Source organism: Diadema antillarum, unplaced genomic scaffold, assembly GCF_040938485.1.
Source record: "Diadema antillarum isolate AM-2024a unplaced genomic scaffold, OU_Dant_1.0 seq00000491_RagTag, whole genome shotgun sequence".
Lineage (NCBI taxonomy): Eukaryota > Metazoa > Echinodermata > Echinoidea > Diadematoida > Diadematidae > Diadema > Diadema antillarum.
The window spans coordinates 367,504-384,821 of NW_027271452.1; the positions used below are offsets into that span (position 1 = coordinate 367,504).

A 17,318-nucleotide genomic window follows, 5' to 3' on the forward strand; every position below is an offset into this window, starting at 1 on the left:
AATAGATTAGAGAGAACAAGGACTGCACCAGAACACAATTAATATTGAAAAATTTGAAAATTGACGTTAAAAAAAAAGAAAAAAAAAACAAGCAGAGAAAAGGAAAACAAACGTAAAAAGATCACAAAAGAAACTTCAGAAGAAAAAAAAACACAAGTTGACGGGGCAGTAGAACATGAAATGGCTAATAATGAGGCATAACAGATTACGGGAGTATATAAACAGTATTTGTGGCTGCAGTACACTGTAAAAAATGGGGTAGTCTTCTACGTCTAGATAAGAGCTGAGAATGTTTGTGTAGTATAAGGCACACAAAAGTGATATTAATGAACCCATGAACCACAGTTATGCATGATTAGAATGGACACCACTGACATGAAGTGAGTTGTAGCTAGGGCTTGGGAACTGGTCGGCCAGTGGCTGGCACTGCCTGGAAAAAATTGGGCTCGGCTGAAACTGGTGTTTAACAAACGTCAGTTTTCTATCTGTGTTGCTAGGTCAACATCAAACTTGCTACTCAGTGTAACATCATTTTCCACTGTGGTATCCTGTTATTTGAACACACCCCACTGCACGCATACACGCATAAACAAACTCTCATACCCATCCATAAACGCACTGCATTTAACTACTTTTTCTCTGTTTGACACTTGTGTTAAATGCAAAAACGCTATTGTCAATGATGCACGCTCAATAATAAACAGGTGCTAAGACTTTGCTGGACTATTCTGAAGGGATTGACGTTATATTTGGTGACAAAATTTGTGTGTGATTCTTGTTCTTTTTTTTTTTTTTTGTTCTTCAACTTCATCCGTCTTGTATCTTACATTTTCCCACTGCCTATGAGCTATTGTTGATTTATTACATCTAACGCAGTCATATGATGGTATTAAGAAGAGCGAGCTGAAGAGTTACGAAGTGCCCCCCGTTCACAGTAGGAAGCTTAAAACCCATCCCAACAAAGATATGGAGAATCAGAGTGTGTTGGGATTTGAGAGGGGGAAAAAAAAAAGGTGATCCTCTGTGAATGATGTAAAATGCATGGGTGTATGCATGGCAGTGTTCTGTGGCAAACATTCACTCCAAAATGAGTAACATTTCAGACTATGGCCGTGATCTCGTGTCAAGAGTCATTCCGACAAAAATAAATGAATGTCTAAAAAGGTGAATAGACATGATGGCAATAGACAGTTGTGATGGAACCTAATCAAATGATGCTAAGAAATTTGAAGCAGCCTTTATCTGCATGAAAGGTAGTCTGGTCCTCATGAGTTGTTTTGAATGGAGCTAGACAAATAATTTGAAAGGTAGTTTTGATACCCTGAAAACTTTAAATTTAATGTCTGTAAATGACATAACTGTTTTGTGTAGGAGGTTCTGGGGTTGTGAACTCAATAAACTTAAATAAGGTACTAGTGAGAGGTAGAGAAAGTCTACGGCAAGCATGACATGACGGGACAATTCCCAAACACACTGCAGCGAGTAAATCTATCCAACACGAACAGAAAAAAAAAGGTAAAAACCAAATCAGTAGTAGAGACTTGCAACGCAGGAAAATTACAACAAAAGTGGTCATAGCTTTGCATCTGTATACAATCTCTTTCAACAGCTGAAAGAAAAGAATGTACAGCCATTAGTTATGTCAAGCTCACATTACTGCGCATCCTTGGAATTGGATAGATAGGTAGATAGATAGAGAGCGATGTTATTGTCATCTCATATGTCTGCTTTAATTAATTGTGCTGATCATACGTCTGGAAGGGAGCTTCATTTCAAAGTTAGGTGTTGTCAAATCCAAACATCCATTAAACAGAGTCCTGATCACTTACGTCCCACATTGGCAGTAGAATTTCATGCTTTGGAAATTGCACATCTGCAGGAAATACATAATCGTAACTACAAATCTGCCAGAACTCCTCACTTGCTAAATGTTGAGTGATACAATTTTCTGGGGGAGAACGCAAGTAGCATGCCTTTTGTTTGTTGTACACGTGGAATGATATTGTTTCTTTCATCTTTTAGTTTGAATTTAGAATTGAAGCTTGAGGCAGGATGCCAGAGGGTCTCTGGAAGAGTGAGGTCATGTCATGATTATCCCCTTTCTGCCCATGGGGGTGCATTCTCGGCTGGCAGTTGGCAGTCGGCGGCGCCAAACAAGTTGCCAATCACATCGCACCACACTGCCCAGATGCTCGCCGCGGTATCTGAGATCACTCACGGATGCCGTACAGCCACCGTTTCTGACGGCGCTGGTGGCACCTTCAGAAATGATGGCCTTGCGTACGCCCGACTCCTCAAGACCACCAGCAATTTCTCTGCTCTTCACATTCTCCTACTTAACAGCATCTACGCATATCAGCTCATAAAGAATGGCAGGTCAGCAAAGCCGATAAAGATTAGAGAGTTCAGGCAAAATGAATTTGAGTATTAAAATAATATCCTTACATTTACGGGACTCCTAGGTTATGCTGAAAATGAGCAAGACTCATCGTGAAAAAGTACTACTTCTGCATTTACACAAACTAACTTGATATACTACATATAATCTTATTTCCTTATTCTTGTTTACATACTGTTATCCTACCCTTTCATTAGTTACTCGTTTTAACCTGCACACATTATGGCAGTCCTTTTTCTTATGGAAATCTCATCTTCTGTTTTTTATTACTTTCGATTTACATTACAGTGTCTCAAAAACTTAGTCTAGAAGGATGTATATTTCTACTGGATGAGCAACCAATATGAATAGCTACCATAGGACAAATAAAGAAACAAAAGGCCCTCAATATCCTTAACTGTAATAAAAATGTGCGATAAGCAAGGGAACTGGATTCTATTTAGCAAGTCTGTGAGTTGGACTGGGCTTATGAAGATGATGGCCAATGTGTGTAGACTTGTAAGAATCAAAGAGTTTGTTCATCTTTTTTGCTTTTTCCTCCAGGCTTGTTCAACAGTGGCTCAGACCCAACACATAAATGATACTCATAAGGCGTTCAAACTTTGACCTTGTTTGCTTTGTTTGTTTTTGTGCTGCATATAATGTGCTATCTCGTGTTCCTCACTGATGGCTTGATGAAGCTGGAACTCCCAAGAGCAGGAAGAACCATGATAACATGGAAATTTAAATTTTCTTTGGAGAAAAAATCTGGACGATCCCTCCTTGTCCTGAGCAGTCATGAGCAGCAGTTGGTCCAGTTCTTCATCGCTGGTGAATGGAGGATCCCTTTGGCAGTTCAACTGTTGTCGATGATAGTGACGATGCCAGTTGGCAGTGGGCTTCCGTCCCCCCTTAACCCTTCCCTGAAGGTGTTGTCCGTCGAAGATCCCAGATCTTTTGGATCAAACCACCTTCACAGCAGATGTGAAAGAGCGTAAAGGGCAAGAGTCTTGGACAGTTCCCCCGGCAGACATCTGAGAAAGTTGTGAATGTCAGTCTGCAGTTGATTTAAATGCCTTGGGGGAGACATCGACAAAGTGGGGCAGTCCACAATCTCGTGAAGAACTGCTGAAAATCTCTCAATAAATTGCATTCACTGAGTCACATCACAACATCTCTGGATATTCAACCAAAATCCAGTCATGTGCGACTACAGATACAGCACTTGCCTATCATGTAGACCCCACTGAAAACAGCCAGGGAGATGCAGTCACACAAAGGGGGAAAGACCATTCGATTTCTTTCAATGCCATATCAAAGAGGGATAGCCTGTGCAGCAGTGTTGCATTAGCCTTTCACTGACTTGTTTGCTTGCTTCAGGAGAAATGCAGATGAGCTAAAGAGCAATGTGTGGGTCCAGTTCTTTGCACATCACCAACCATGGCATGCAGTTGTTGCTGCCCGATGACATTACCAGACAATGTCAACTCATACCAAATCTCCTGGACGAATACAGTTACGATTCAGCATACTTGATTTCATAATTTATATATTTTGGGGGGGTTTATTTCATTTAATTTCTTTAAAGAGGAAATAAATTCTTTCATTGCTGGTAGTCTTGAAGTGATGAATGACTGGTCATAGAATGTTGAGGATTCCAAATCAACAAGATGTTTATATTCTGATTCAGACCTCTGCTTTACTCAAACTGTCTTGCTTCCATCTCTCTGAAGAGTTGTTTCCTTCCAGCTTGCTTTCCACTAATGCGCAGAGAACAGGCGAGTGTCGTTACTACATTTCTTGAATCGACCATCACATTTCGATTGCAGTTTGTGGTGAGAGTTCCCGAAGGATCAATGCTACAAGTGTTTATTCTTTAGGCCGTTCACAACAACATTTCTCAGTGCTTTGAAAGTATGGTTTATTGGAGCAATGATTTGACCTAACTGATAATTTTTGATAACATGAATTACATGATTAAATTGTGTATTAGTAATAAAACAACTTAAATTCAATCTTTTGCTAACATAAATGCCTAAGTACAATGAATATTGCCTAATTTACTGTTTCCCTGTTTTTTCCACACTGACTTGTTTCCAGATGGCTGAAAATTCTGACTAGCAATACAAAGCTAAGTATACTTTAGAAAAAGGTTAGGTCATTTTCACGTTAGAAATATGTTTTTTAGTACACTACAAGTAAATGCTCATCCCACTGTCATTGACATGTGGGCAGTGGACTAGGTCTGGGAGTGAGCCCAGACACCACGAGAGAATCAGCACAGCGTCTGGCTTTGTAGCCGGCAACTGTCAGGCACTACAGACCACCTGGCGCCAAACTTCCAAGAATCTCCGCCAAGAGAGAGAGAGGGAGGGAGATGGAATCATTGACACGCCATCCACCCCATCCAGGGGATCACCAGAAACAAAAAAAAAATGTCATTCCCTGCACAGTCATGACAGTACACATTGAACTGTGCACAATTTCCAGTGCCTTCAATTTATGCAGAAGCAGCACTGCTTTCATGGAGCCTAATTTTCCACATTCCTGTGAAACATGTCCACGAATGTGATCGACCTGAACAACAACAAAAAAACAATTCATTCAATAAAACAAGCTACAAAGGCATACACTTGTCGTCAAGTTTACATCGAGATACTGTATAATCATATTTGCTTGCTTTGTTTCAGTCCCACGCATTGACGGGAGAGCAGTGTCCCTCGATGTGCAATTCCCATCAGAGGAAGATTGAGAGAGAGAGAGAGCAGACATTCATAGATATCACAGAAACCTAGCAAAGGTAGAAAGAATTGCACATAGATGGTGGAGGTTTCAGACTGATAGGCTCTGTGCACGTCTATGGCTACAGAAGTGTTCTGCACAGAATCCTTACCACCCTTTCACCAATAGAGGGAGCCATCTACGTGCAGTTCTAGTGCTACTATGCCGGACAGCCAACGAAAAAACGTGAATGTGCACAAGAAAAACAAACTTAAAGAAAAAAAAAAGAGAACTAAGTTGTAGAGGAGATGAAACAGAAGAAGAGAGAGATACAGTAGATGGATAAATGAATATTATGTGGAAATATCCTACACGAAAGCATGATAAAATGGGTTTTGTAAAATTGCAGAGGAGCTGGAGTTTCAGAATGTCTTCTTGAAACCTGCCGGTCTTTTTATGACAAACCTGCTGGGTTCTGGATCTGATGGTTTGGTTGTGGGAGTGGTTGTTCGACCTACCCGTTGGTTTTCCCACGGCTAGTGAAGGAAAAGAGAAGAGATGAGAGGGAGAAGGAAGAGATGAAAATATACAACATAGCAGGTATGTTATACACACACACACACACACAAAAAAAAAAAAGACTTCACCTTTTTTCTCACATATACATTCACGTTTTACCACCTTTGAGACTCATTAGAAGTTTTTAAAAAAATTATAATTTGTGAAACTAAAAAAAAAATAAATTAGTTTTCATACAGTCAATAAGAATGAAAAAATTAGGGTAATATTGAAAGTATAACCAGAAAGTAAAAACACTGCTTAGTTAATTTCTTCAAAACATGACACAAGATCTTGACATACAAACATGTTATTTCTACAATCATAAAAGTGTAATATCATGGGATTAATAACCAGCAAAACTTATGTTTACGAACGGAATTTCCTGCGCATCGGAAAACGGACACAGAACTGTGGAACAAACTGGATAGATTTTAAGTGCTGACATTTAACGAAGAGGGGAAGACACAATATTTGTGTCTTAAAAACAAGTTTACACAGAAGAGCAATTTCACTATTTCAAAACATGAACACAAGAAATTCAAGCTGCTAGATTACCAACAAGTACTGCTGACAGTAAAGTCTTAATGATAAGGAGCCCTTTCTGATTGTTCATTTGTTAAACTGATTGATTGATTGATTAAATTATTGATTGATCAGACAATTATTATACAAAATGAGGTATTAGTACACATACTGCTGGAGGTTTGGTTTCAGGCTTGGAGGTCGGTATTCGTGGGGTGGACGCTGACCGCGCTAGCTTGTCAGCCTGCGTTTCGGTCTTCTTGGGTTCGGGGACAACACTTGAGCTGGTTGTCTTACGCAGGCCGGTCCTCCAAGCGGGGACCTCTTCCTGCTTCTCCTCTTTCTTGGGCTGAGCAGGCTGAGGGGCGAGGGGCTTGGGTGAAAAGCTAGGCATCTATCGGAGCAAAAGAAGAGGAGAGGGAGGAGGAGGAGGAGATGGAGGTGGACAGAGGGAGAGGAGGCAGAGGAAGAGGTTAGGAAGGACAGAGAACATAGGGAACAAAAACTATTATATAAACGCACATACAAACACAATGAAAGATACTGAAACGACAAAAAGGTCATGTCCCTACAACACTGCATTGGAAAGTTGTGAGTATAGCGACCTAAAACCAGTCAAGATTACTGCTGGACTTGGTGGTTATGGCTGTATTTCTGCCGATAAACCAGTGGCATCACAAAAAATGGCTGCTGTGATGGCAGACATGACAAATTTTCCTGGACTTACTGCAATCAATAATCTTAAGAAGATTACTAGGAATGAGGGCCACTTACTAAACAACTGTGGGTTTGTGTGTTTGGAATTATTTTGCCTACCCACAAAGGAAGCACCAAAATACTTGTGAGCAAATTGAGTGGTTGAAGACCCCCTCTAAAGTAAATGGGCAATGAGGAGACAGCGTCTTGCCCACTGTAACAACCACTGCTGCCAGTGGACTTGAACCTGAGACCTCGAGATTGAGAGTCTGTGGTGTCAACCACTCAGCTCAGACAGCTCTCATGAGCAGATGTGCACAATATCACACAGAGGAGCCTGTCCTTGCATGATGAACCTCAATGTAAGGAGCTCCAGGGGCCTGTTTCATGAAAGTCTGACGAGAGACTTTTTGCTCATAAGACGAACTTACGAGAGACTTTATGAAATGAATTTTACTTCTCTTCTGAAATCTGTCATAGCTACATATGAGCGACTTTGGCCATTCTGAGATTTATGTAAAGACTTTTATGTGATGACTTCATGAAACAGACCACAGGACTATAAATTTTATTCACTAGTGTCATGGAGCAATTGCACTGCAATGCAAAAGACAGCTACTAGTATGCAAATATGTGCTTCAGAAATTATCTTCCTCAAAGCACATTGCAATTTGTGCAATATTCTGGCTAAACTGGTACTTAATATCTCAGGGAATTGCATAGCACATCCAGTTGTTATCTAAACCATTACACTGAATATTTCATGATATCTTATGCAAGGTGATATATTTCACAAGTTTATACCATTCCCAGTGAATTCATATTTTGTTCCAACAGAAGAAATTATTCAGCAGGAATTAGATATGATTTATATCTTTAAAGTTAGGTGGTAAATAAAGACCAACATCTGTTACACATTTCTAAAATGATTTCTTATCTCTGTTAATCATGTTACTTGATGAAAGTTTTTGACACGCCTGTAACAGATTATATACATTGTCTCTTGGTAAGGTGTTAAGATCTTGTTGCACAAGAAAGCAGATACAAAACTGGTAAAGTTATTGCAACATCATAAAAAATAAAAAAAAGGAGAGAAATAAACATACAAATAAGTTGATTATATGTTGTTGTTTTTCACATATAACACAGACAATTTTAGTGAATATTGTGTTGATATAGCAACTGCTAATAAATTGATGCTTTTCATCCCACAGGCACAAGGAAAGTTTCATTTTCATTTAACATACAGAACATACTTTGCACACATCAACCTGTCATACCATAAAATGTGCACACTCAGTTGTAATAGTGTTCACAGATATGAAGAGGGCTCAAATTTTTCCTCCGGATTTTGTTTGATTTAGTTCTATCTGTTAAAAATTGCTTTAGAGCCAATGGTGCATGATGCGGAGAAGACATTTCAAACATTGTAATCATGACACGAGGAATGCACAACGATTTTCAACCACAGAACACAAGTGTGATAACAGGTTGAGTTCCAAGTTGAAAGCCTTCTTCCAGCAGCATGCTGAGGTATCGACTGGTTCATAGTAACACATAACTATCATTCTTTTTATATAATATCTATAAAGTCAGTGTGACTAGCTCAGTGACACTCTCCCAGCATGTAGATCTGTGTTCTACTTAAAAATGGTCACACCCATAATTGGGTTTGAGCCACCTGTTACAATGGAATGCATTGTGACTTAAATTACCACAAAATATGTTATAGTGGTCAGTGTATTCAGAACAGCCCATAGTTCAGAACATACTGTACATACTTAGTACAAATTCAATTACATTCATTCTTTTTACATGAATGGCATAATACACTTTGTTGTGCACATGCCTTAAGACCAGCTCAAACTCAATCAATACGGGTTTGATCCTTTAAGTACAAAACAGGTCATTTGCCGATTACATCTGCCAATGAAGTGTAACAGAAGGGGACGATGTTCAAGGAAAGCCATAAACAGGATAGCTCAATGGCTGTTGATGGCTCACACAGGGCATATTCTGGCACATACAATGTACTCTAGCCCAGATTCAAAGTGTTTACGCTGTACTTTGAAGCTATAACCTGTTATACATACAAACAAGAGACTGTTAGCTAATTTCTTTCTTTCTATTTTTTCAAGACTCGTTGCAGATGACTGAACTCAGTCATTAACATCTGATAGATTTACTTTTGCTCATGGTAGCATGAAAGTCAAACTTACAAATTTGACAAAACTGGCAATAAAGCTCAATATAATAACCATCACTAGACGCAGGGTTTCCTTGTAAAGAATAAGAATTACGTGGTGCACAGTTGGGGTATTAGCTCCTGTACCATTTAGGAAAATATGACAAAAGAAAAAAAAAATTCCTTTTAACTCTCGGGGGGAAAAAAAAAGTTATTCATTATTCTATATACATAACTAATTCTGACTTTGAATACTTCTGGAAAATACACATCATAGCTTCTTTGCAAATGAAAATATAATTCATATACTTGAGCACTAAAAATATGGGGAAAAAAGAACATATCATATGCACTGTAATAATCTAATTTTGCTGCTGTTCTACTAAATGGTGCAGGGCTAAGTAAAAAAAAAAATACAGGAAAAAAAAACATGTGCAGATGTCTTGAATAAATCCACAAAATACGTGAAAATAAAATAGCATGCACACTTCCTGTATTTCAAGGACATTGATCACTTCACATTAGTTCATATTAGTTATCAAAATTGGTGTACAAGATCATGCTTTTAGCTCACTAAATCAAACTTCATTACGGAAAAAAGAAGAAGAAATAAATGGGTCTATGACAGTCAGGAGTATACGCACAAAACTCAAAAGTTAATTGAACTACAAATTACAGAGACTTGACGACTTGAACCACGATATCGAACATATTCATTTATAAGAAATCAGAAAATACAAAAGCATTTTACCCCCATCTCCAACCCCCATATCGGCAAATTATTTATCAAAAAGGATCAAATCCCAGATAGTTAAATCAGAATTCAAAATTCAACTGGAAACATTAGAGTGGGTTTTCTTGTACCTTAATTGAAAAATAACAGCAAAATAAGGACAGGGGAAAAAAACTGCAGGGACTGATTTTTTTTTTTCTCTCTCTCTCTTTCTGGAAATGAAATATAAGTCAGAATCTCGGAATTCAACATTTAGTTTTCAGATATGACACAACTGAATAACTGTTGCATTTGAATCTTTCACAAAGGGGGAGTGAAGACTGTGTGAATGCAAAAGTGAATAATCTTGACTTAACTTCTGGCACTACAAGGCTGTTGTTGCATAGACTATGTGACATTCTACTGACCCTTAGCTTTAAACCTAATGTACATACTGTATGTAATGATGACAACTGTTCACACTCTTGGGTGACCTTACCATTCAATTATACATCTTGTCATTTATCATATACTGATACTATCATCACTACTACCACTTCTACTACTACTACTACTACTACTACTACTACTACTACTACTACTACTACTATTACTACTACTACTACTGCTACAACTTCTACTGCTGCTGCTGCTACTACTACTACCACTACTACTACCACTACTACTACTACTACTACTACTACTACTACTACCACTACTACCACTACTACTACTACTACTACTACTACTACTACTACTACTACTACTACTACTTATAGTATCATACAAAAAAAAAATAAGATTGATAACAAATAATAGTACTAATAACTACTATATACTATAAAATTGTCGGTATCAGTAAAAAAAAAAAAAATAATAATAATCACAGTGAAGCCAAGGTAGATTTCCAGTTAATATGTCCTGACATCTAAAGACTATGTGTAAGATAGAGGTTAAAAAATATATATATATAAACTATTAAAGGTAATGGAAAGTTGATAAATAGCAAGTGTGGATCCTGGACAAGACATTTGTGCTAGATCCTAGGAGAGCACAGTGCATTACTGGTTGAGTGCATTTGTATGCTCATCCATGTGGCTTGCCACTGAGTGGTTTGAGTATATGTTTGTGTGGCTACAAGTTGCCTTTGTGCCAAACTACAAGCCACACATGCCTATCTTGCAGTTTTCTACATTTGAGTGAATAAGGATTTGAATACCACATGGCCTTACATTTTTATACAGAAGCTGGAGTGGAAGAGAAACAGAAAAAAAAAAATTGACATAAAGCAGTCGGTAAGTCATAAAATAGTGTAGATCTCATTTTGAAAAACAATTTGGCTTTGCATCACGATACTACACCTGCCATCAATATTTTGAGAACTGATTTTACAAAAATGTATTTGCCACGGAAGGATACCGCTGCTAGAATAGCATATCAGGACACGCACTTCTCTGCCAACCAAATGGTAAAAACATTCTATACAGCAAGATACTCCACGGAATTCCCCTGAGCATAGAGTTCTCTGCTTGGCTGATCAGCTGTTGGGTAATCAACAGTCTCATTTTAATCTGAAAAGGAAGTTGCTTTGGTAGATACACTGCACCATAATGTGGAAGTTGCCCTATAAATATTACCAAGAAAGAGCTTCCCATGAAATCTAAATTTCCAGTCTCGTACTCTTGGTTTATGCTTATTAAACCATGAGAAAGTACTTATCAAATATACTTGAAAAAAGTAATACATCTAAAGTTGGGTTTACGATCAATATTTAGATTACTACTGTAACTCAAAATCTGTCATTAAAAAAAAAGAAGTTCTTAAGCAATACTTATTCACAGTAAAACAATTAACCAACCATTAATCTTCTCCAGTATATTGAGTACATTTTGGATCTTTAAATTTCAGCATTCACTCTTATATCTGCTCTAGTTACACAACTGGCACTGTATCCCACTATTGCTAAGCAACTATAGCTCCGGAGAGGTTATTCCATACATCATTCCACTGGAAAGAAAGAAAAGGAAACAAAACGAAAGGAAAACAAAAAGACAAGGAGTATTACTTCTCTCTTTGCAGGGCTTGCTGGTTGAGGAGTAATAGTGGGTCTACCCAGCCTGCTGTTGACCTCTCCCGACCTCCTCGCTGCACTCTGGTTCTTGTCGCTGTTCTTCTCCTCTTCCTCTTCTTCCTCCTCGGACGAGCTCTCCTCCTCGCTGCCGCTCTCCTCGCTGGAACTTGAGGACTCCATCGTCTTCTTGTCCTGCAAGGAGCAGTGGGAAAGTAGCACGTGATTCACGGGAAAAACGATGCTCTCCCACAGTGTTTCTGCTTGTTCTTGAGAGTCACTTCCAGATTATCACTTCAGAAAGTCTATCTTTTTACCCAAATTTCACCTATCATAATGAAGTAATGATGGCTCAGGTCCCCCCCCCCCCCAAAAAAAAAAAAAAAAAAAAAAATGTCTAAGCATGATTATAATCCCTTATCCTTTTTAAAGGAATGACCAAATGAGGTGGTGAAGCAAGTTTTTTACCTGAAGAACCGAGCTGTGTTCAAGGTGTCAAGATGAACAAGAAAAAAATTTAAACTGGCTGTCCTAAAACTGAGATACTGTGGACTTTTGTGACTTGCTGTGTGATCCACATAATTTCCAGTCATTTTGTCAACATCAGCAAACAGTATTACATGAGGGAAGAAGAAATCCATGTCTTCAATGGCTGAAAAATCACCTTTAATCAGACTTTTCCACGTAAGAATTTTAATGATTTGTATTTTTATGATCGGCGAGAATATGGCTTTCATCTTCAGAAGCTACATTCACTGACACACACATCATAGTCATTTACTACGTCAGGAAAAGATGAGGGTATTTAAATCAGATGGGTGTTTTCTTTATACTTCACGTAGTATGGAGCTACATTAAGTTTGATGTATCGTGAAATTAAATGACTAAGGAAATGCCAACAGGAGCACAATAATGTTCATAATCACTTTTGCTGCCGAACAAAAAGGTAAAAAATATCAGGACAGCATACATGTGGCACCTTTGGATGGTTGAAACATGAGAAATGAAAACTCTAACACTTCATCATATGTATGTGACACTATGTCTTCTTTTTTTTTTCCAAAGATAATACAAGCAAGACCACTACACCTTTGATAAACAACAACCAGTCCAGTCATATCTCCAAGAAATGTATGTTACCATGGGCAACTGCTGCAACATTTTGCCCATTCGGTTGACAAATCAAATGGTAAAAACAAAAAATGCCACACATCCTGTGGCAACTCCTGCTTCTGTACACAATTCCAATCATGTCACGTTACATAAAGAATGTGTGCGTACAAACAAAACATAATTTTTCACTGCTACGTCAAATTCTAATCTTGCAAATTTGCAAATAAAATCAAAATAGGGTAGAAGGGAACACAGCACTTTGTTCTTCTTTTTTTCAGGTGCTACCTACAGCGTGTTTTCTTTACTTTCTATTACTTCCTGTGCATTGTCACATCTTCATATATATAGTGGTTTCACACTCAAACATTTACACATATCACACACTGCAAAAGCCAGTGATTATGAACAGAACCAAGATAAGGACATATGGTAGATCCTCTTTCATATATCAACTATACATTCTATGCTGACCAGTAAAAACTAATCTAGCTTAAGGTATTCTTTCGGTCTCATCATATCCCACAAAACATGAATATCCTTGTTTTAAAACAGTCTTTCCCCTAAAGAGATGAAACACTATGCAACACGCAACTCCACCTCTCTATGCCCATTAATCAAATTGCTTACAAGTACATACAAGCAGCTGAGTATCTTAAAAAACATAACTCTTAACAACGCTGTAAAAACTAAACTGAAGCAAAAAAAGGGGGAAAATAAACTACAACAATGACATATCGGGCCATGAGCACATATCTTTCCATTCATTTTGAGCATGGAAGCATGAACTAGCACAAACAAATGAAATCAACTTTTGATTCTCAGCTTTCCTTTTTTTTTTTCTTTGCTAAAGCAGTCCAAGCTCACTCAGGCCACATGACATTCATGCACACACTGAAAATGATGAATCCTAGCAAAAAATGGGGTCTGCCAATATGCTGGGGAAAAAAATAAAAACATGAATTTGAAAAAAAAAAAAAATAGCTGCCATACTGAAGAAACAACTGAATGAGCCTTCTGATAAACAAAAATCACACAGCCATGATGAAGGGTGATAAAACACAATTTTTGTAAGAAGCAACTATCAAAAGACATCACATGATGAAAGAAAGTAAAAGGAAATAGAAAATTGTAAACTAAGGTTTGTGCCCTCTGTAGTTGGTCATAACTCGCTCCAGCAGTGACATCACATATTCACTTTTAATCTGCATCATTATTCCTTTCCTCAAATAAAAAGGAAAGGCAGAAAAGCTTTTAAAAAATAGACGCAGCAGCGACCTCGGAATGTGCTACTGCAAAATAGTCATGAAACATATGCCTAACCCTGTAAATCTTGAAATATTTTTCAGAGAGCACTAAGACAATATTTGAATTACAAATATAAGATGTTTTTCTTTCTTTTTTCCAAGAAGAAGTACAAGTGTCCTGTTCTTATTAGGATAACCAGACACACACCTAACGTGACTTTCATTGGACAAGTTTTGCCCATGAAGGCATTGTAACAAAGGCAGTGTATGCATCATTTGAGCAATAGCGATGCATGATGTACTCGGAATAATCAGAACTTAGCATAGCTGCAACTGAATGAGCAACAAATTATGAGGCCGAAGGATGCTTAGATATTGAAGTGTGGTAAAATACTCTAGCAGTAACTATTTATTTAAAAGGGCAGAGTGTCTTGGTGCTTTGTATCAGTCCCTTGCTGTAGACCACTTGATTAAAATAGACTTCAACTAGAACAGGGTCTAATATTGATGTTATATATTCCTTGCAAGTAGTTGAACTACCAATGAGATCAAACAGAACAGATGATAATGAAAACACTCTCATTGTGTATTATTTCAAGTGTTTCCAGAATTCCTTTTCTAAAACATACCTATAATCCTTCGCTCTGTTCAAATTATTCTCCTTTTTGCATTTGTGGATTCTAGCTTACACTTCTTCCCTGGAATATCAACTGTCATATCTAAATCCAGACCCCTCCAGCACATTTTTGTTATTGTTAAGCTATGGTACATCATGTTCTATATTTGTGGAACACATACAAAGTTCAAATCTCTCCGACTATATTTCTGTGGACACCAATAACACAAGTAGTTCTTTCTTTTCAGAGTGCTATGCATTTGATATGCAGGAATGAGGCCTACTCATATCTACTGTTCAAATCCACATTATTGTGCTCCAAGTTTGAAAGTCATTCTGTCTTTTTGATCAGTGCTTATCCTATGGGAACATCACCCCTGCTATCCCTACATAGATCGCTGAAATGCAAGGGCACCCTATTGTGTCTAAGCAGAAATTTTCATCTATCCAAAATAGCTTTCTCAACATTCTTCTAGCTCTTTGAGCTGACAGGAAAGGATTGTTCAATTCTTACACATGTTTTGGGTAAAGAAAGTGTCACAGAAGATATATATCACTACTACATTTGAATGAAATAACCAGAAATATGATAAGGAACTGGAAAACCTCAATATCCATACACCATCCTATGTGGGGTCCCATGGGAAAACTATAGTAGTCTTAGAAGCTAAATTACTAAGGCACCTCCTGCACGGAATGTAGGGTTGGTAGACAAATTTTCTGTCATATTTTTGAACGTCTAATTCCTTTCAAGATATACCAGAGCTAGTATGTATGAGGGAGCACTGCTGTGAATCTAATATTGTGACTAAATAAAAAAACAAACAAAAAAAAAAAACAAAAGGAAAGCTTGCTAAAAGCAAGACAAATGCTGTAATGATAAAAATGATGTTATTTATTTATTTATTTTCTACCATCCTCCGCAATGCTCAATTATTTGGCCATGTTGTAAGTGTACCGTAATTGTACATTATGTTATTTTTCTTGGTAAATGTGTCTACAATGTATTTCGTGATGTACGTTATTATATGTGTAGGGCCTCTGAGAATAACAGTGTTAAGCCACTGACAGAGCTACCCTACTGAAACAAAACAAATGAATAAATAAATAAATAAATAAATAAAATAAATAAATGCTACGTATACAACTTCAGCTGGACGGTCTGTGGGTATTGCCCCCACGTGTGACTCTGTAACTTCTCCTTCTGTTACTTTTCACTCTTAAGGGATCTCTGTCAAATAATTCCCAATGTTTGTTTTCTGCAAACTCTAACTCATCCCCGTTTGTTAAGATAAAAAGAGGAGATAGAGAAAATTGTTCGACGGAATCTGACATAGTATGGTATACCTTGTCTCCTCCGTGCATCTTCTTTTCCAGTTCGCGTCGCTCCTTCGCCATGTCCTGATGTAGCAGCATGTTGCGGTCCGGTACGCTGATCCTGGTGACGGATGACCTGTAAGGGTACCGTGACGTGGGGCAAGATGGGATGAAAGACTTGCAATCAGCATTGATATTACAAGAGATGACAGTCAATATGACTGAAAATCTACTAGGAGGGGTAACATGCCGGAGGGGAGGGGTTAAACGCTGCAGTCAATCAAAGAATTGTAAGTTACTGATCTTCCTACTTGCACTAAGTCTTCTTATGAAATTATAATTTGTGCGAACGCTTAAAATCTCTAGGAACTCATCATAATTCTAACATTCTAATCAGATTTTTCCTTTCTTTGTTTTCTGTAATTGATCCAGAGTACAAACAGTTCTTTAAAAGGTGAAGTCTGTAACAATTTCAATACATGCCTCATCTGGAAACAAAACACAAGCCGTAACACTTGCGTGTTACAAAGGAGTCATTTTGGGGGGTTTTTCTGTGATGTATTTGCAGTTGTTTCAAATGATAATACTGCATCATGAAATTAGATGCCATGTTTGAGTTTCAAAAGCATGCAGGAAAGACCTGGCGGATCATTTAAAAGCTGCTTCTGCAGATGAATAAGCTGATGTAAGAGTCAGGGCCATGCATATGCGAACAAAAGCAAATAAAAAAATAAAAAAACAAAACCTTTGAAGAGATGAACTCTTCAAAACCTGTTGACCCTTGCATACATGTACATACCTGTATGGGACCAAGAGAGATTCTTCTCTTTTATCATTTGTCAAGGAATTTGTAACCGCATTTTATTTCATTTTTTTGCTGTCATTGGGAATGTGTTTTAGTGTTGTAATCCACAATCTTACACATATATTCGCTGTACTTTGCTCTAAAGATGTAATTACCTTTTAATATTACTAAAAAAATTACTAGTTTGCATGGCTGGAATGTATGCCAGAGAACTGTCAATATATCTCATTGAGATATGAGGATACAAACCATCATGTAGCACATATATCAATTCCTGAGAGAATGAATAAAAAAAAAAATCCACAGCGTTCCTTAACACATTGTTCCTGTTTTTGTATGATTTACATATTCATGGGTCAAAATATGCAGAATGTGCAAGAA

At 37.7% G+C, this 17,318-nt stretch overlaps 1 protein-coding gene across 1 annotated transcript in view; it reads right to left on the reverse strand.

The window, feature by feature from the left end:
* LOC139733801 (protein phosphatase 1 regulatory subunit 12A-like) overlaps positions 1-17,318 on the reverse strand; it is a 125,362-nt gene that overhangs the window by 58,835 nt on the left and 49,209 nt on the right. The window contains exons 10-13 of the mRNA XM_071644607.1: positions 16,163-16,268; positions 11,840-12,037; positions 6,354-6,575; positions 5,564-5,634 (exon numbers count right to left, since the gene is read on the reverse strand). Coding sequence (XP_071500708.1) covers positions 5,564-5,634; positions 6,354-6,575; positions 11,840-12,037; positions 16,163-16,268 — 597 coding nt within the window. The remainder of the gene's footprint in view (positions 1-5,563; positions 5,635-6,353; positions 6,576-11,839; positions 12,038-16,162; positions 16,269-17,318) is intronic.